General features: G+C 39.7%; 1 protein-coding gene across 1 annotated transcript in view; it reads right to left on the reverse strand.

Annotated features, from left to right (window-relative positions):
• Positions 1 to 21,237, reverse strand: part of PSD3 (pleckstrin and Sec7 domain containing 3) — a 582,944-nt gene that overhangs the window by 420,090 nt on the left and 141,617 nt on the right. The window contains exons 3-4 of the mRNA XM_032592851.1: positions 19,093 to 20,173; positions 16,072 to 16,467 (exon numbers count right to left, since the gene is read on the reverse strand). Coding sequence (XP_032448742.1) covers positions 16,072 to 16,467; positions 19,093 to 20,173 — 1,477 coding nt within the window. The remainder of the gene's footprint in view (positions 1 to 16,071; positions 16,468 to 19,092; positions 20,174 to 21,237) is intronic.

Below are 21,237 nucleotides of genomic sequence, written 5' to 3' on the forward strand. Positions count from 1 at the left end.
CAAGTTGGTGTTTAGCCTCATTACTTACTTGTCTTATCTTTCTGAAGATAACTGTCCTAAGTTGTTTAAAAGAGAAAGCAAGAATTGGCAAAAATGGTGGATATAATAAGGTAGAGAAAAGACAGAAAAAGGAAGGTATCTAGTCACCATCTCCATCTCACATACAAAAAAGTTTTCTGTCCAACTGCCTTTGTTTCACAGATGAGAAAACTGAGAGAACAAGAGAAGAAGGACCCTTCCTTCCCAGGTCTCACAATTACTAGCAGAGTTGGGCCAACAGAGATACTCAGGCCTCAGTTCTCAGTGCTTCCTCTGCTAAAAAGTAGGGTCTTAATAAAGGACCAGCTGAATCAACAAAAGGGAGTGGCTTACTTGAGAACATTCTGAGCACAGAATTTATATTGCCCTCCCCCTTTCTGAATGTAGGTTTATGGAGCATTCAACAGCAGATGGGATAAACTACATTCACAAAGAGGTGGGCTCAAGTCCAATGACACCAAATACTAGACAACCATTTCTCCTTCTCCAAAATACAGATAGTTCAACATACCCAAGCCAATTAAGAGGAATAAGCCAGTCCTTTCAATAATCGATTAAGAAAAACAAATTTAAAAATCCACAGAGCACTTTGCAGTTTATCTAGAACTTTCATATACATTGTTGTATCTGACCCTCACCATAGTCTCATTTTCCAAGTAAAGAAACAGAAAACCAAAGAAACCTTGCCCCAGCTCACAGCTGGTAAGCAGCAAGGCTGGGAGTTGAGCACATATCTTCCAACTCCACATTCAGTGCATCTACTTGTACACTACCTCCACCCAATGTTATTAATGACAAAAAGCCAAGCACAACAGTAGCTCAAAGGGCTGACTGAACCACACCCTCTAGCCAGCTAAACAATGACTAAAATCCTTGCTGGAACCCCAAACAGGCTCTGCCTCCCCAGAATTCCAGGATTGAACATTTTCACAGTAGGTTCAGACCCAGGCATCTGAGAAAACCCCAATGCCTCACTATCCTTCATGAACTCTAGCCTGATCACATGAATGACACTAGTGTGGCTAGAGCAGGACCTGCCAAGTTCATTGGGCTCTTGGTGACACAACCCAGCTGTGCAGGCAGGTTGCCTACAAGGGAGCTCCCAAACATTCCAAACATTGTGCTGCAGAACTGGACGGAGGAAATAAGCTGCAGAGGGAGCTGGCAAATCTGACACAATCTTCCATTCCACATTTGCACTTTTGCACCAGTAAAGCAGTTTAAAATATGCTCCCCAAGAGTGGCACAGACCATGACTTAAAGAATACACTAGAAACCATCAGGAGGTTCTGAGAAGTGGGAACAGAGTGGGAACAAAGAGAACTTCAATTTCAATTTTTACCATTGGTACATATTCCTTTCATATTTTTAAAAACTAGTTCAAAATTAAATTTAAAATCTGTAATGACTGCACTGGAAAGTCATGGAGGCAAACAGAAAAACTTACACTAGATTAAGTTAACTAATCACACACAAGAAAATCATTTTAAACCAAAGCTTTGGAAACACTGATCTAGACATGAGACCTTTAAAAAGCAAAATAAGGGAAAGAGACTCATGTACAAATTTTATGAATTTTCCCTTCACAGTAATATAAGAATAGAGCAATTTTTGGATGAGCAAAATATCTGTTAGTACTTAGTACTTTGTGCTAGGCATTTTATCTTATTTAATCTCAATACCATGGAAGAAATGATATTATCCACAAGTTATAGTTCAGGAAACAGAAATTAAGCAGCTTCAAAGAGCTGCACAGCTACTAACACCTGGGGCATAAAGATAGAAATAGCCAAGCTGGAAATAAAGATAAACCCTATAAGGACAGCCACCACTGCATGGCAAAAGACAACTGCACCTATGGAAAGAACACAGAAAGGAATGGTCTGATTTTGACAATAATTTCAGCTGTACTCCCAATGTGGGTCACTTTCCTCCTGTGAGGTCCCCATGTGGGCAGTGCTGGGCTCCATATTCAGAGATGATGGAACTGAGACACAATCAGTAGGACGTGAGTATAAAGAAGTTTTCACAAAGTGTTGTTGGATTTGCATTAATCTACCCATTTTTCTCCCTCAGCCCTTCTTGACACCCAAGGCTCCATTTGAGAGATGACTGATGGGGCAGCGGGGGCTGACTGCCATGGTTCCATGGGGAACACAGCACTACCTGGAACCCTGCCACACTTACAGTGTGAGCATATATACCCACAACTCCACATTCATTATCACCATTCTCTAAGGTCTAAGTCCTCTCACGTACCTGATGTAAGGAAGAACAAGTTAAAAATAACGATAGCCTAAGTTTATTAATATTTACTGAGCTTTTATTACCACAGGAGAAATTCTGCGAAGTGCATCCCATGCACTGCACCTCAGTCAATCTTCACAACCACCACCTCTCAGGAGAGGTGCTATCACCATGTCTAGATCACATACGAAGAAACGGAGACTGAAGAGTGGTTAAGTAACTTACTAGAGGCCAAACTGTAAGAAAGAGAGCTAAAACTCAATCAGTGAACCTGTAATTCCCAAGTCCAGGCACTGTGCCTCTCACAAAATATGTTTCACATCTTTTTTTTCAACTATTCTCTTTTGTCCTTTATTATTAAAGCTACAGAACAAAATATCCAATTAGAAAAAGGCATTTTTTTATACTAATGGGCTATGTAAGATAAATGACATTATAAAATACTGGAAATATAAATTTAAAATTATGGACTTAAACTCTGTAATCAAGGCAAGAAATTTCAATATATCCCATACATACCCACCAACACATCTGTTACAATCAGCTGAATGTCCTGTACATTCAAATACTAGGGTCCTCACAGGCTCTTGGGTGTTCATGAGCCCTTTGACCCCAAGCATCTCAAGAAGGGACAAAATACCAACACACTGGGCTCAAGCTCCCTTCTTTACCACTGCTGACTTTATTTATGTCTTGCACTTGTCTGTGCCTATTGAGTATGAAAAAAAAAGAGGCCTTCCCAGAGATAAACTAAGAAGCTAAAATTCCCTCAGTTCCAGAAAAAGATACTCCCTATGCCTTTTTTTCTTTAGATAACTAGCTAACCTTTGAAGTTTCAAACCTAATACTAAATTCTAAGACGAATCATGTTTCTATACTAACAGCACAGCCAACTTTCCCGTAGAGCAGATGTACACCGAAATGAGAATGACAGCCTTGCACAGTTGTCAGATGGACCCCACTAAATGACCAAGTTCAAACTGGGAACCTTCCAATGTCTGGATGCAGTTTCATAAAAAATAGCTGAAATTAGCACACTACAGTCTAGGAGCACCAAGCTATGTCTAACCACCTCAAAAGAGCAACACAACTTAAACGAAAAAATTGCAACATGCCCAAACATTACAGACCCTGTAACAAATATACCCTCTTCATTTCTGTCAGCCTCGTTTAGAAAACAATGTATATGAACTATCATTTTCCTAAGTTTCTAAGACTTTCTTACCATGCTTTCCAGTTTAAATCAAACAGTTTAAAATCCAAGCAATTTTCTGTAACTACAATTACACATAACCCAGTACTGCCCAGGACAAAGAAAATAAACTGAATTCCAGTTACCTCCATCAGCAAACAGTCTGCCCATAATTTTGTGAGGAATACAAAGAACATTCTCCCGTTCCATCTGTTCAACAAACCTTCATCTTCAGCAAGGGCTCTTTTAATGTACTTCTATAGCTGCTCCGGTTGTAAGTACAAACTGCTACACGCTGACTCTGCAGTGACATTCTCCCAGAATGCTACTATGTCCCTCAGGGGCTGAGGGATAAGAACTTCAAAGAAGTTACAGGAGAACTCCCCCCCGCCCCCTCCACTTAGCCTCAACAGGCAGCTTCCCTCCAAGAGATCTGCTTCAAAAGTCCAGACCCAGTGAAGTCACACATGACCTCACAAACCTCCAATTTAACTCTTCAGAAGCCAGACGGCAAGCTGACAATAGGGAGAAAGGACAATTGTCTTAGTTGATTTGGAGTGTTTGCTCTTTTGGGAGAAAGAGGTTTGTCCAACATCATTTCAAAAAAGAAAAAAAGAAGTAAGTAATTTCAGCATTGTTCTTCCATAATAACACTAAGGTTTTTGAAGTACTGTTTTTGAAGACTCTAAGTTCTGGCAGCACACACTAAAGAATGACTGAAAGAGGAAAAAAAAACCTAATCCATTTAGATTTTATAAAATTCACACTTAATCTTGTGATCTGTGTTTTCCTATTTTCATTTCTACTTTTGTTTCTGCTTTTCCGCTATCGTTGAAATTAAAGTATTCATTTTCCCTGTTGTTCAAGTTCCGCGTCAGACAACCAGAGGTGGACAGGCAACACTCACAGCTGTCAGACACAACAGCAACCGCCTGCAGATGCATCTCAGAAACCGGGAACTATAGGAGTCCCATAGAAAGGCCAGTCAGCAGACCCAACTAATGGATAACAGAGTCCACATTCAGTGCCCCTAAAGGGAAAGGAAACTTCATTCTGTTTCCCATGCTTTTTCTTTGGACAACAGCTGTTTTTGTTAGGATATTGGAATTACAAGGATCCAGGAGGTAGAATAAGTAAAAATTACTTTATAAACAGAAGTAGATAAAATTATATCCTCTCAAAGAAAATGTAATACGCCCTTTCAAGAATGCCTTGATTCACCCAGAAAATGATTACAACTTACAGTCCAGCAATTTTGTTCCTGAATATATACTTAGCCTAGAGAAACTCTCCCATAAGTGCACAAGAAACAACAAATTAGAATGTTCACTATCAGGCCATTTGAGATAACAAAAATACAAGGCAGCCAAAGTGTTCATAAATAGGAAAATGGAAAAATAAATTACAGTATACATCCATGTAATGAATACTATACAGCAAATTAATAAAGTAGGACTTTATGAATCAGTAATAATGAATTTGAAATGTTGAGCAAAAAAGTGAGTTACAACAGGAAAGAAGAAGGTAACATTTATATAAAGTCTAAAAACATGAAAAGATACTATCTAGTGTCTACAGATGCACACTTGTATAGGAATGACAGACACCCACAGGCCATGGTTACCCTAAGGAAGAGAAAAAGAGGAATGCAAACAGGGAGGCATTCACCAAGTTGGCAATTCATTTGCAATGTTTCTTTCTTAAATTGGCTGGTGAGATCACAAGTGTTTATTATTTTCCATACCCTTGGGATGCCTAAAATGTTTCAGAAGTTGTAAAATGTCAACTGCATAATGCCTGCCTTTGAGCACAGTGGCACCTGTTCAGTCTGAAAGATTAACAGAAGAGGCAAAGAGGTTCACAGTCCCCTCAGCTCCCAACTCTCAAGTCCCCAAATTCAAGCAGCTGTTACTAATTCTGCCTCATTTTGGCTCTGTCTGGACAATCACCCTGCACACTCCCCACCAACAATCATTTACACACATCCACCTCTGCCTTCAAAACCCACCACAGAGACGCTTGGGTGGCTTAGTCAGTTAAGCATCCGACTTCGGCTCAGGTCATGATCTCACGGTTAGTGGGTTTGAGCTGCATGTGGGGCTCTGTGGTGACAGCTCAGAGCCTGGAGCCTGCTCCTGATTCTGTATCTCTCTCTCTCTCTCTCTCTCTCTCTCTCTCTGTCTCTGTCTCTGTCTCTGTCTCTCTGCCCCGCTCCCACTAGTACACTGTCTCCCTCTCTCTCTGTCTCTCTCTCACTGTCTCTCTCTCTCTCTCTCAAAAATAAATAAGCATTAAAACACACACACACACACACACACACACACACACACACACACACACACAAAAGCAACACTTCCAGGAGGGCCTCTACAACACTTCCTGGAAGTAGCCTCAGCCTCAGACCCTTACTCTCTGGCTCTCTAGGCCTTGTAGTAAAAATACTTGTGAAGTTGTCCGCCTCTTCTCTGGCGGACACCATGTACCTAGTATAGAGGAGCTGCTAATTAAGTTCTTCACTAAATAAAAACCTAGTCTCTAATATGTGCTGGACCCTGTAACACTGAGTGTCAAGACTAAAGACTCAAGAAGATCACTGTCCATACCTAGCTAAGTACATTACAGGATGAATCCTAAAACTATTGTTAAGGGAACTTTTATGGTTTTGCTTTGCAACATTCAATACCTCTTATTTTCTCTGTACTAAAAATTTTATATTACTACTCTTAACTAGAAAATGTCATGTTCTTTGTGTTGCAGTGGAGCTGCTAAATAGATAAACACAGTGAAACAAACTGTCACTAAAAATCCTCACCTTCAAGTAATCTAAGGCTCTTAGAATTATTATTACAGATATACAACATCCTAAATCGACCTGACCAGAGCTCTTTCATATCAGGTGACTTTGAAAAAGTTTTAAAGAAAATAGCTCGGGGCACCTGGGTGGCTCAGTTGGTTAAGCGTCCGACTTCAGCTCAGGTCATGATCTCACAGTCTTTGAGTTCAAGCCCCACGTCAGGCTCTGTGCTGACAGCTCAGAGCCTGGAGCCTGCTTTGGATTCTGTCTTCCTCTCTCTGTGCCCCTTCCCCACTCATGCTCGCTCGCTCTCTCTCTCTCTCTCTCACTTTCTCTCTCTCTCAAAAATAAATAAAAAAACATTAAAAAATTTTAAAGAAAATAACTCAAGCAGTGTTATTACTGATAATAACGGACAACATATTTTGAGTACTCCATCAAGTGGAAGTAAATTATTATCTCTTTTCCCAGGTAAGAAAGTTGAGGTTTAGGGAAATAATTTACCAAAATTTGAACCAAGGCAATCTGACTTAAGAACCCACACTGTTTATAAGAAACCATACCGTTTCCTAGCAGGAAAATGGATCCACCCCAATTATATTTCTAGAGTAAGGATGGGCACCCCATGATCACTACACCAAAGATGAAGTAAGAAATCATTACAAGGTTCACAGCCAGGACCCACTCACTGTTACAAACCTCTGTTAGACTCATCTCTGCCACTAGCACAGTAACCCTGCTCACCTGAGAATAGGGACTATCTTACTTAGCTTTATATTCTGCCTTTAAACAGTTTCCAGTGTTTCTCAAACTTTAAAGTACTCATGAATGACCTCAGAATTTGTTAAAATAGTTAAAATACACATTTTGATTGAATACATCAGGGGTGAGGTCTGCGTTACACATTTCTAACAAACTCCAAAAGGAGAGGTTGACAGTCCAAGCTGAACATCAGGATCACCCGGGAATTGTTTTCATATTTTTTTAACGTTTTATTTATTTTTGAGAGAGCATGAGCAGGGGAGGGGCACAGACAGGGAGACACAGAATCTGAGCTGTCAGCACAGAGCCCAACGTGGGGCTCGAACCCACGAACCGTGAGATCATGACCTGAGCCAAAGTCCAACTGAGCCACCCAGGCACCCCAAACAGTGATAGCTTTAAAAGATTCCCAGGTGGGGGCGCCTGGGTGCCTCCATCAGTTAAGTGTCAGACTCTTGGTTTTGGCTCAGGACATGAGTTCAACATCAGGCTCTGAGCTAATGGTGTGGAGCCTGTTTGGGATTCTCATTCTCTCTCTCTCTCTCTCTCTCTCTCTCTCTCTCTCTCTCTCAAAACAAATAAACTTTAAAGCTATCACTGTCCAGATGTCACCCTCCACCAACAGAATCAGAATCTCTGTTGGTGAAGCATGGGAAATTGGAATTTTAAAAAGCTCCCTATGGGGGCGCCTGGTTGGCTCAGTCGGTTGAGCGTCCGACTTCAGCTCAGGTCACGATCTCGCGGTCCATGAGTTCGAGCCCCGCGTCGGGCTCTGGGCTGATGGCTCAGAGCCTGGAGCCTGCTTCCGATTCTGTGTCTCCCTCTCTCTCTGCCCCTCCCCCGTTCGTGCTCTGTCTCTCTCTCAAAAATAAATAAAAAACGTTAAAAAAAATTAAAAAAAAAAAGCTCCCTATGTAACTCTAATGTGCAGTCAGGTCAGAGAATCCTATTCTAGAGCTTTCCTACTTTAGCTTGGTCCATGGACCACTGTTCCAGACCAGTGCCTGTCAAATGTCAGTTTATGTAAACCACCTAGACACCTTAAAATGCAGATCCTAAATTAGTAGGTCGCAGGTGGGGCCTGAGATTCTGCAATTCTAACAGGCTCCCAGCTCAACACCACTGCGAAGCAAGGTTGTAAGTAGAAAGATTAAGAATCTCAGTAGTTCAGTGTGTGACTTATAAGGCTTTCCTTTAATAATTCTTAATGGAGAGACCAGTAGAACACTACAGATGGAGGTTTAGGCGCAGGCATATGAAATACCATATGGGGTATGGGGATTATGAAGTCAAATTATTGACCTAACATTGGTTTAGATGTAGTTTGATATTAATCTTCATTAGCATGCATGAGAAAGATTATATTGAACTTACCATGGCCATGATACTGAATATTAAGGCTCTGTTAGGAGCTTGAGTCAATTTAATACAGATTCTGTACATCAGTTGATAGAAAGCTTATGAGATCCACAGTAGAAAAAGAAAAAAAGATTAAGGCACTGGAAATGTACCCATCTGGAGTTCTGATAAATTGGTACTCCTATGTAAAATACCTTCATATAACTTTCTCTTTTTGCTTCCCCAAACAACAAATCAATGGATAGTATTTCTCATCCAGTATTGCAAATCTTGTGTTAAATGACCTCTGCTAAAAGGAAATGCTGTTGCTTCCTTTAAAAGATAAAAATTGCACTGATATATGAATAAAAAAATGGCTATATCATCTCAACCAGTTAAAACAGTAACTGCCAATCAGATTTTTATTTAGACCCATGATTACCCTTGTAATAATATATACGTCCAATGTCATTTAAAGTCTTGGGGCGCCTGGGCAGCTCAGTTGGCTGAGCATCCAACTCTTGATTTCGGCTCAGGTCATGATCCCAGGGTCATGAAATCGAGTCCTACATCAGGCTCCATGCTGAGTGTGGACCCTGCTTAAGATGCTCTCTTTCCCTCTGCCCTTTTCCTCTGCTCTCCCACTCTCTCTCTAAAACAAATTTTAAAAAATAAATAAAAACAAAGTGTTTTAATATGGTCTTTGATAAAAGATCATCCACTTCAGCAGCATCCCACAGCACTCTTCATACTAATATCCATCATTATCCAGGGCATTACTTTAAGTTGTGAACTAGAGAATTAGAATGTTTCTAGAAAACCCTATTTCAAATCCAGGACCATTTCCTGAAGTCATCACCAATTTATATAGAAGGCACTCAACAAACAGAGCCCCAAATCACCAAGGCCAGCCAGGGCCAGGACTGTCTGAGAGAAATTAAAAGAACATCCATCAGACGACTGGACCACTGAGCTTCTTCCTGATAATCAAGGCACTGCTGGAGAAACGAAGCAAGTACAGAAGAGCGCCCAGGAAACTCACCTTGGAGGGCATTTCCTACAAATACAGAATCAAAAAGATGCACAAGCAGCACCCAAGTGCTCCTGTGTGTGCATCTCTGCAGCTGGCCTCAGCACACCCCTCATCATCCAAGAGTTCGCTCATGCCCACAGCTGCAAGCCTCACATCCAAATGGTAACTCCAAAGTCCTGCAGCCAGCCTTCAATCTCACACTCCCAACAGCACTTCTACATAAAGCACCATCGCTCTCCTGAAATTTAACCTGTTTAAACTGACCTCACTACTAGCTACTCTCCTACAAACCCCACCGATCTCCCCAATTCCTATTACTTCTAGATTCAGTAAGTCATCCACGCTTGAAGTCTCACAATGATTTTGACTCAGCCTGCATGTCCTATATTCAAACATTTGCTAAATCCTTGCATCTGTTTTTCTTTACCAGGTTTTTCTTGTGTATTTTCTTACATCCCTTAGATTATTATTCAGACTACTACAAAACTCACAATAGGTTTAAAATAAATATCCACAAACTAGAACTTAGCAAATTCTTACAACAAAGCTATAAAATGAGTGGTAAGGTTATTTCCATCTCACCAATGGAATCACAGGCTGTCTGGAGTAAAACAAGATCAGGCAGCCAGTAAAGACGATGACATGACCTCCTTGTCTTCTGATCCCAAATCTCCATATTTATGCCACCCTACCACAGAGTGTTGTACTTTATGAAAAGAAAGTGGTATTTCAGGAAGTCCAGCAATAGGTGTGCCAGATAGTTAGAGCTGAGAGGACAGTGCTGGCAGCTCAGAGACTGATACAGGACTTGAGCTCATGGCACAGTAGCATGATGACATAAATTTTGATTTATTTATCTCCTATGATGTACACCAGGCATTGTTAAGCTACTTGATTTTCTTTTCTTGATTTCTGCTACCTGACAAATCTCATTTGCTTCCCCTTCCTTTACCAGATAGGTATTATACATTGCATTTTATACGTGGAAACGTTCTCAGATTTTCTGTAATTACTCAATATCACACACCTAGTAAGTAACTGAGACAGGATTCAAACCCAGATAGGACTGGCTCTGAAACCTAGCAGAGCCCCCATCACTCATCACTGAGCAAGGATCCCTTTGTGGTAAATAAAAAAACAAAATCCATTATAAGTGCTTGGAAGAGAAGCTGGAAAGAAAAAAAAAATAAGAACCCATTTTCTGCAAAACTAGTCTTCAAACCCAAAAGAAAAGGACTAAAGAGATTACTACAGCAAGAGCTACCCAATATTAAACCTATGAGACTGCAGAGCTTCCTGCTCCTAATGATACAAGAAAAATCGGAAACTCACTGGTCAGCCAGATCTCTAAAGACAATTTCACAGGATCAAAATCTTTTCCTCACTCAGAAGCTTAACTAATACCACATTTTTCATTCTTATTTTGATACTTATAAACTAAAATGCCTGCAGGTTTTAAACTGAAATGTCAAAAACATTTTTGAAATCACACTTCACGTGCTTTTTCCTAGACAAACACTAAAGAAAGAGAAAAACTGAAGAAAAGGGATACTTTTAAACACCAGCATTCCATTTGAAAAGAGGGAAAACAAACAAACAAACAAACAAAAAAGGAAGGCAAAAAAACCAAAACTATCAAATTTGGAGTGGACCCAAGACTGACTGAAGCACTCTCCTCAGGCATATCAGTTGCACACTGATGTAATTCACCTCTTCTGCTGTACTCCTCCATATCCTGAGCGGTATCTGAAAGAAAAGCCAGGAGGCTGAGACATAAAATATATCTATTATGCTAAACAGTTAATTTTAAAATGCAGTTTTATATGTTTCAGAGAACCAAAAGAGAGGATCCTGCCATGTTACTATATTTGGTATCTCTCTTTTCCTATCTGTCCAAACCCAAGCTCAATAGAAATGGACAATATTTAGCTCTGTGAATGGTCACAGTGACAACATTTGTGCCTTATAGTCTTCAGGTCACAACTTACTGATTGGAGTTGCAATCATCAGATGATAAGCCAGCAAGGGAGAAGCACCCAGACACAAAGGAACCCATTGGAACATGTACAACTGTAAGTCTCTAATTATCCTTTCTAATTCTGGAGCCATGTGACTGGACTTCACACAGTACTGCTGACCCCATCAGCCTGAGTGCTATGTAGCGGACCACAAAGGGAGGGGATGCTCCTCTTTGCTCCTTCATTAAAATATTGTGTTACAATCACAGGGTGAGTTATTTCCTGACCGACATGCGGCTTCCTCGCCAACATTCAGTGTCCAGAGCACTTCAGAGCACCTGAGAGTATTTAACTATTCCTGTCCAGATTTATTCCAAGGTCTTAAGAGGTTTTTTTCACCTTATAAAGAATGATGTATTTGATATCAAAAAGGTATATAATCCTTCAAAAGACAGTGAGCACATGTACTCTTTAAAAATGCCCTTTCCAACTTGATACTAGAATACTACAGATTTGAAATGTTTTCTTCTTTGATTTAAGTGGAGAGAGTAACAGGGAAGAACAACCCCCGCCCCTGACCACCAATGCATGGCTAAATCCAAATTGGAAGGCACTGCTGAGAGAACTAAGTTTTGCTGAAGTGATACAACATCCTCATTAACCTTCCCAACCACTTGCACCTTTCTTTAAAGAAGCAACACAAAAGAGAATAGTGTTATCTTGCATTCAAATGAAATCACTGTCAAATACTGCCACTGAAATCACCTTTTTTTTTTTTTCTTTTTTTAGAGAGAGTGAACACATCCATGCTGGGTGCACAGGCTCCACACCCAAAAGAGCCCAACACAGGGCTCGATCTCATGACTGTAAGATCATGATCTGAGCCAAAATCAAGAAAGAGTCAGACACTCAGGCACCCCTGAAATCATCTTTAATGACAAAGTTAATCACATACTGAAGTAGAAAAGGATTTTAAAATATACCTAGGCAATGCCAAATATATTTTTGTTTTGAAACCAAAAATAAATGGGCTCTGGAGCCTGACTGCCTGGGTTCAAACCCTGGGCATGCAACTTACCATCTGTGTTACTTTGAGTAAGTTACTCAAATGTGCTATGCCTCAGTTTCCTCATCTAGAAAATGAGAACATTAATTGCTCCTTTCTCCTAGCTTATTATGAGAATTACATACCATGTGTTTACTAAATAAAAACTATAGGATGCCTATGATACAGAATTGTGCTTAGAGACAACCTAAGTAATATTATAATCTTTTCTACTGGCTGACAGTTAATATTTTATACATTAAAATCAATACCACAACAGAGATGGGCTTAATTTCTTAGTTCAGGTCTAGTTAGAATCAAAGAAGCATTATCAGGGAGACAGTCATATCATCATCAGTCATTAGTCATATCATAAGTCGTGTATCATCCCCTTTTCTTTGTGCCTTCTTGAGAGTTCACTTTATTCAATATAGTCAGACCCCACCCCCCCAGTCCACTGCCAAGGGAACAGGAGAGGCCAGTGAATACAGACAGAATACTAGGCATGTACACTTGTTTGATTTATCACTTTCCTTATACAAATGTCACATTTATTAATAAAATTGGAAAATGTTTTTTCACTTGAATCCTAACACTTTGGCCCTGAGCACGTTGTTGAGGGAAGTCAATCAGGCTGACTATTGGGCAGTCAGCATTCAAGTCTGGATTTCCTTAACAGGCTCCATAGTCTACTTCCTTACCTCTGCAGAAGAATGTTTTAATGTAAAGGAAATGTTTAAAAGCCTGCTCATTGATTACTTTAAAAATTTGTGGAGACATGTTTGTTAACAATTTGGTAAATTTTTTTTCTCAAATTGAACACACACACCAACAACAACAATAAATTCTACAATTACCAACTCACACTTCTGGTTCCATAGACATATGGCATTAGAGAAATTAGATTTAGAAAAAGAATAAAGGTATGAGACCAGGCTGCCTAGAAGAGCAAATGTATCTAATCTAGGAGTCAGACAATTTGAACTCTGGTAAAGGATCTCTCACAGGTAAATCCATCCCACCAAACTGGGACTCAGATTCTTTACTGTAAAACAAGACTATCTAAGGCCCCCTTTTCAAGCTAAAAAAAAATGTCATAATTCTTCAACCTACAATTTTTCTGGTGCTGCAACTTAAAAGCACCAAAAAGTCAGAGGGGTAAAGAAAAGCATAAAAGTTATTCCAGTTTCTTTAAAATTTTTTAGGAAAAAATCAATAAAACTTCTTAGATCATTGAGCCCGCCCTACATTTTTAACCCTGAATGGACACATAAATCATAAAACAAAACCTTCTTCACCTGTAACCACATATTATGCCAACTCGAAGAACACAAATAGGTCTGTTCAAGTTACCAGAAGTGTTAAAGAAAGGGAAGGATGACCACTAGTCAGGAATCACATGGAAGAGTATCAGAGCTGAAAGAAGCGTGGCTGACACATCCCTAAGATGCTTCTCATTCATATTAGAATTCACTCTTTTTTTTTTTAAATTCCAGTTAGTTGCACAGTGTTAGTGTCAGGTGTACAATTTAGGAATTTAACTCTTCCATACAACACCAAGTGCTCATCACAAGTGCACTCCTTAATCCTCACTGCCTAGCTCACTGATTCCCCCCACCCACCTCCATTCTGGTAACCATCAGATTGTTCTCCATAGTTAGAGTCTGTTTCTCAGTTTGTCTTACTACTGGCCAAGATCTCAAGGTTTGACAATGCAGGTAATGAAGCTTTATCTTGAGATTGCCTAAAGTGTACTGCTGTCTAAATCTGAGATGCTAAAATATACTATAACTTGCCAAATACTCTTTCTTAACTATCTAACTCTGCCCTACTAATAATGACTGGCACCCACACTGGCCCCAATGATGACTACTTCCTATTGTAAATAAGCAAACCATACATTTGATAAACATTTCACCTAATTCCTTCCTGATCTGACTTTCTGATGTTCATCTCTTTTTATTTACTTACTCTCCGTGAAGCTTCTGCAGCAAAGCCTCTCAGCCCAAAATACCTCAGCTCCCCCATCTATTTTTTGGGTCTGTAATATAAACAACTTCAACTCACCCCAGAAAGCTGGACTGAAGTTCTAATAAAATTATCTGCATGCCTATACTATTGCATTTTATCTCAACTTACAGTTATCAGAGATGATGGTGAAACAAAAGGGCCCTCCTCCCACCCCAAGGGGAGGACCATGGTCCTCAGAAACACCTTACCCTCAGGGACACCCCCTCCCACCCCCTAGCCCCGGAAATAGAGAAAGTCTAAATGTGGACTCACCAACCAATTCTGACTCACACCTTTACTCAAGCTCCTACTTTGTACCATACATTGTGCTAGTTGCGTTAATCTATATTAACTCTTTAAATCTCACAGCTACATAGCATGCTGGATACCATTAACCTAATTTTACCAATAAATAAAGTGAGTATCAGAGAAAATAAGTGGCTTGCCCAAGTAATTCAGACTAAGGTCTTCTGCTTTTGAGACTAGTGTTGTTTCATTATATCACTAGTGACCCAAGAAAGCAATCAACATCCATGTGGATGTTCCATTTCACATGGAAATGCATAGCTACAATTTATAAATGCCAGTCTTGAATGTGTTCATGCAAGAATTATAAACCTATAAACTGGTTATAGAAAACACTCAACATAAGATGCTCACAAAGAGAGGTTCATTGGAAACCTATATAATAAATACTGACTTTTAAAAAAAAGTGCTGACACTATTTCATACAGCTTTAAAATAGTTTATCCCCTTAAATCTCCCCTTGACTTTGCCCAACACACACACACACACACACACACACACACACACACACACACAATTTAATTCAGGAAAATTATATCAAAACTGAATTCATAAAATCATTAAGAAGTTTAGCATTCTCTACCCACTGATAAAGATGCTAAAAAACAGGTGAATGACCCAAGGATAATGAGAAAGAAGAAATGAAATGCTGGATAATCCATAAATAGACAAGGAATAACTAAATGACAGGTAGGGCACATGTAACCTATATAATTTGTCGTCTTACCTCCCAAGTAGACTTAAATCCTAAATCAGAGAGAGAAAATAAATATTTATAGCCTTAACCAAGGTATCAGCTCTATCAAGCATCCATATAATCGGATATTTCCCATCTCAGGAATAGAAGACTGCTCAACAGAACAGGACATCACAGAGCAAAGGCCTATAAGATACTTGGGTAACCATCTAATCCAACACCCTCAATTTGCAGTTAAGGAACTTCTGGCCTAGTCAAGCAACCTGCTCCAAGCCAACAACCAATATCAGTGCCAATATGAAAGCCAACATCTCTCAGTGTTCTTTTCATAGCACCATACCACTGCTACCAAAGGTACACCATGGCAGCTAACACCTACTCATCACCCACAAATATTTGCTCGGGATGCAATTTATATATTGTAATCCAGGAAATACCACCATATACAATAACCACAGCTTGCCAATTTGGGAAACTGCTAAAGCGCACTCTGCCGGTCCCTAAAACCCAAATTACTTTCTACTCAAAGCATTCACTTATATCCACAGAAACTGGCCAAATGCTCCTCAGATATATTCCACTCTTATATTTCCCAAGGAGAAAGTGATACAAAAATCACCGCATGAAATTAATGAGGATAGAATTAGTACCTTCCCCAGAAAGCAATCTCTGGTGTGCCTTTCGTGTAGATGGAGTCACTGGTGTCATTCAGCCCGTTGGTGATCCCACTAGAATAACCCATCACTATTCCACCATCTGCTGAGACACTCAGGATATCTTGCTGTCCTGCCACTGTTGTCCTCTCCAGAAACTGACTGCCTTCTTTAATGCGCTGCTGTATCATTGGAGTGAGAGGCATTTCAAAGCTAAAATAGCTATCAGGTTCTGAATATAATGTCTCCAAGGACTCAGCACTGTAGTATAAGGAAGTGTTGTCCAAAATGGTTTCAAACTGGGAGCTGTACACATCAGTGGAGTCCTCTGTATACGCAGGCCCAAGGACATCATCATCTCCTCCCCTAAAGTGCTCCTCTTGCTCAAGAATCCTAGAAAGAAAATAAGAATGAAGAATTTCAATATTGGTTAATATTCTTTTTACTTTTTCCCTTTCAACCATATAACCATATAACAAAGATAATATTCCGTAAAGCTAACAATTTTGTTCTTTGGGTTATGTCTTAATATATTTGAAAAGGAAGCTATCACAGAAACATATTCGGGTTGAAGAACCTCTTAGCATATATGTGCTGTCTAAATAATTTCTGTAGTTTCAAACTAATTTCCTAGTATGTGACTATATTTGAATGAAATATTAAACTCTCATTTTAGCCAACTAAACTCCACAAATTCAAATTGTTAACAGCCACTGTCATCCTTAATTTTAACAGAACACAGATAAATATACTGTGTAAACTTAATGGAGTAAAAATACACTAAACTTTCATCGGTCTATTAATACATTCTGATTTAAACAAGACCAACTGCCCTCAAGAGGATGAGAAGATTAGAATCCAAGGGCCGCCCCCTGCCGACAACAAGGCAGCACTGCAGAGAGTTTTCAGACCCAAAATTCGACAGCCAGCGAATGACCTTTAAAAACAAAAACAATTTTTTTAAAAGCCAACAAACATGTTTATTGAAAGGCTAACCAAAACAGTGAAAACCTATAAACAATTAATTAGTATGCAGCACTGTGTTCAAATATTAAAAATGAATATTAGGATAATTAAGTAAATTTTTTTAAACTCCATAACAGCAAAGCTCAAGAGTTAGAAAAATCTGGGGCTGAATGTTGGATGTGCCAATTACCAGCTATATCACTTTAGAAAACCTTACTTAATCTCTCTAAGCCTCAAATTCCTATAAATAAGAATAAAAATAGAAAACTACCTCACGTAAATCTATTATGAGGATTCACAATCAACAATACAGTTGTCTTTGCTGTTTTTAAATTATAAAGGTCTACCACATACCAAATAGTATTCTGGGTCTCTTAATGGCTTCTCACTGCCCATGGAATAAAATGGGAAGCTCCTCCCTACCTCTCCATGCTCATTTCCCAACCCCACAGCTCCTTATGCTCCAACCACACTATTGAGTTTCAAATCTTCTAACTTTCCATAAAGACTTCATTTCACACAACTCTAGGAAGCGCACATAGCTAGGCAATCCAGCAGCTCTCCTTTGCACATTTTGTTCCCTTCCTCCCTGGAATATTCTTCTGCCCCATTTTCTGCCTGATTAACTCATATTCATTTCTCAAGTCTCAGCCTACTTATCATTTCTACAGAAAGGCCTTCTCTAAGCCATCAACCTAATTTATTTTTTTCTAGTATGTCTCTGTTATTTTCCTTCCCAGAACCTACCACAATTTGTGATCCTATAATTATTAACATGTTTATGTAGTCAGTGTTTATCTTTAGCAGTAAACGCCATGAGGGAAATGACCACAAGTTATTATCTATTTTGAACATTCTTTTATGTCCAGTATTTAGCAGGGTCAAGAACATCACAGACAGTCAAAAACTATTTGTGGAAGAAGGGAGAGGGGAAGGGTGGAATAAATTAATAATATGTACAATAGCAAAAGTGTATATTTCAGTGGGACTATAACTACTGAGCCATGTGCCGCATATCAAGGCTGCTTTTGAGGGACGTCTAGAGATTTTATGTGTTAGGGGGGTTGGGGAGGAAGAAGTGGAGAGGAGGAGTCCTGATAACCTTCCTAAAGGAGCATCACTCTAGGTGGATTTGTTAATTAACTACAGAGGAAAATGTATTTCCTTACACCAAACAAACAAAAAACCCTTCAGCCTTGACACAGATGTTCTCCCACATAAACTATAAAATGTGATGCAATGAGGACTGATGGATGAAAAGATGGTACAAGTTGGAAATGAGAGTACATGACAAATGACTTTGCCAGAAGGAGCACTGTATGGTCAAGACAGCAATGAAAAGAAGTGAACAAAGATGAGTTATGTCTTCCATTTATCCAGGCTCTAAGCTGATATGGATGTCAGAAATGTATGGCAAGATCAGGAAGTACCATATCATGCTAAGATGATTTATCAGGCCCAAAATCAAAACATATGCTACTTGTAAGAAGGGATTCTCATGTGAATGCCACAGAACAACTGAATTCGAAAGTCTACTTCTGACCTCCTGACCTCCTTTCTAAACCTAGAAAACTGGGGCAACCCAAACCCAAACCTCTGCATTCACACATGTATGCGGCTTGTATATAGGCACTGGTGTTGCACACAGAAGAAGTGCCTAAGATAGGATATAGTGACTATAGGATATGTCAAGAGTCCAAACCTTTTCATATTATTAAAGATAACCGTGGGGTATTTTAGTTACCTTAATGTTGGAAAAGTTGAAACCTGTCAAACATAAAAAACGTCAGAAATGGATCCACATGAGTATGGTGTTCACAGCCTCTCTGTAACTCTGCCTCCCCAGTTTATGCCTAATGCACAGCTTTATAACAAGATCACTTTTATATCTTAGAGACTTAGAAGGAATCTGGCTTATAATAAATTCTCTTCCATTCTATAATAACAAGGACCCAGGATATTATGTTTAGTTCTCATGGCCAAGCATAGGATAAAGATCTCTTATAATGTGTACAAGGCATCACAGACAGCAGGATGACTGTGGGAGCTCACCTTTCCTTGTCTCTCTCCAGTTCAGGTTTCTTTTCAAGATGTTCTTTGTTTTCCTTTAGGAAGACTTCATCCTCTCCACTCTCAACAAGAGGCAGAGGGCAAAACGTCCCTGAGCTGGTGCCCAGCTTCTCTGATGATCTCCAGGTTTCATCCCAAACACTCTCAGTTAAACCAACTGAATTATACAAACCAGCACATGAAATGAGATGGGTTGGCACTCTGGAAAGTTCTCTGTTTTCAGGAGAGGTGCTCCTTTCCAATGATATCTCAAAATCCGCAGGATGCTGTATCTCTCTTTTCTCCCCTCCTGTCCACAATATTTCCACCCCTTGAAATTCCACGTGTTTGACCCGGCCTGGGCGTCCTGTGGAGCTACCTTGATCAGACCTCTTCTCTCTCAAAAGAGCAACACTGCCTGCAGAGGTATGCGTCACTGCTGGGCTCCCCAGGGAGGATATAGAACAAGCTGGCTCCTGCACATGGACAGCCCCTTTTCTACCATTATTAGTTATCTTGGAAAGCTCTGCCTGAGCTTCTCCAGTTAATAGTACAGTCTGATCCTTCTGGATGCTCAAATAAAAGTTCTCCTCAGTCGTAACTTCAGCTGAAAGAGGTATATCTGGTGCTTTTTCTTGGCCAGCAGGAAATATTTTTTTGGCTCCCTGTCTCTTTGTTTTATGAGGGACAGTGTCCAGCTCTTTATCCACCTGCTGAACTGAAAAACTAGAAATAGCATCTTTGTCCAGTACCTTTGTAGCCTGTAATGTTCCTGAAGCTTTTCTGGCTTCTGTGGCTTTCAGAGTTGAAATCAAGGAGTCAATGGGTTGTAAACTTTGTTCCTTGAGGTGACTTTGAGTGAGGGACTCTCTGACATCTTTTGGTCCGTCGGTAACACTCTCAAGCCCAGACTGGTGGCCATGAAGAAGCTGGACCCCCAGCTGTCCTTGTGGGCAGCCTGGCAGAGACTCTGTATCAAACCCAAGAGAAGTTCTTAGGCCTTCTCCACTATCCTCCATGGTCCCATATTCTGGAAATTCATTTGTGACATTTGGTGGGAGTAAAGTGCTTCCTCCATGATCACCTACGAGTAGAACAGAAGGGACACATAACTTGTTTTGAACAATAGGTTAGAATATGTAATGATAAATATCCACACATATTAGGTACTCAATAATCCTTATTTGATTCTTTCACTGTCTCCTGCCCTCAACCACTCTGCAACACATCCTTCTTGTAACTTTGCCAATGGTCCCTTCCATTTAGCTTACATGAAAGTAACCACAAAGGTTTTAGTATAGAAAGAGGCAATCTAATGACACATGCCATATTTTACCCTCCTTTTGATAAAGTCCCACACAGAAAACTCAGTTGCTGCACATGCAAAAAGAGACTAAAATAAAATACCTATCACTTTTATGTGATACCATTTATGAAGTAGTAACTAAAATATTTATATTGGGCATAAAAACAAACAGCCTTACGATCCAGCCAAAAGTATCTGTGCAGTGCAATCTCTGAGACAGAGCCTCAGAACAAAGATATGATCTACCTAAAGTCAGTAAATACTTTTTTGGCTGGAAGCCTCCCCTTCACTATTAGATTTCTCTGGGGGGTGGGAAATGCCTCCAGAACATCCCTGGACAATGAGACTAAAGTCAAAATGGAATAGGATACTTCATGTGTTAAGAAAATTTTCCAGGATCCCAGCCACATAAAATTTAAATGGTGTGTTACGTAGAACCCCAATATATGAAGCAGTGAAAACAATAATTAGTATATTTTTACTACAGTGAACCAAATTTACATTTTCTTACTAAAATAGCAGTCATTGAGAACAATGAAAACATTCTGATGAAGAAAAATTTTAACTGAGAGTTTATGGAGACCAGTTACAGTTACATCAACCCCACTATCCAATTTTCTTCCAAACTTGGTTTTGGTTACTTTGTATCAAGAAAATCCTCATCTACAGTAGAAATGCAGTGTACTCACTTTAACAACTTTATTCAAAAGGACATTTGTTGTGTTGTTGTTGTTGTCGTTTTTTTAATGTTTATTTACTTTTGACAGAGAGAGAGAAAGAGAGAGAGAGAGAGAGAGAGAGAGAGAGAGAGAGCTCATGAGCAGGTGAGGGGCAGAGAGAGA

The sequence above is a fragment of the Lynx canadensis genome, chromosome B1 (genome assembly GCF_007474595.2).
Source record: "Lynx canadensis isolate LIC74 chromosome B1, mLynCan4.pri.v2, whole genome shotgun sequence".
NCBI lineage: Eukaryota > Metazoa > Chordata > Mammalia > Carnivora > Felidae > Lynx > Lynx canadensis.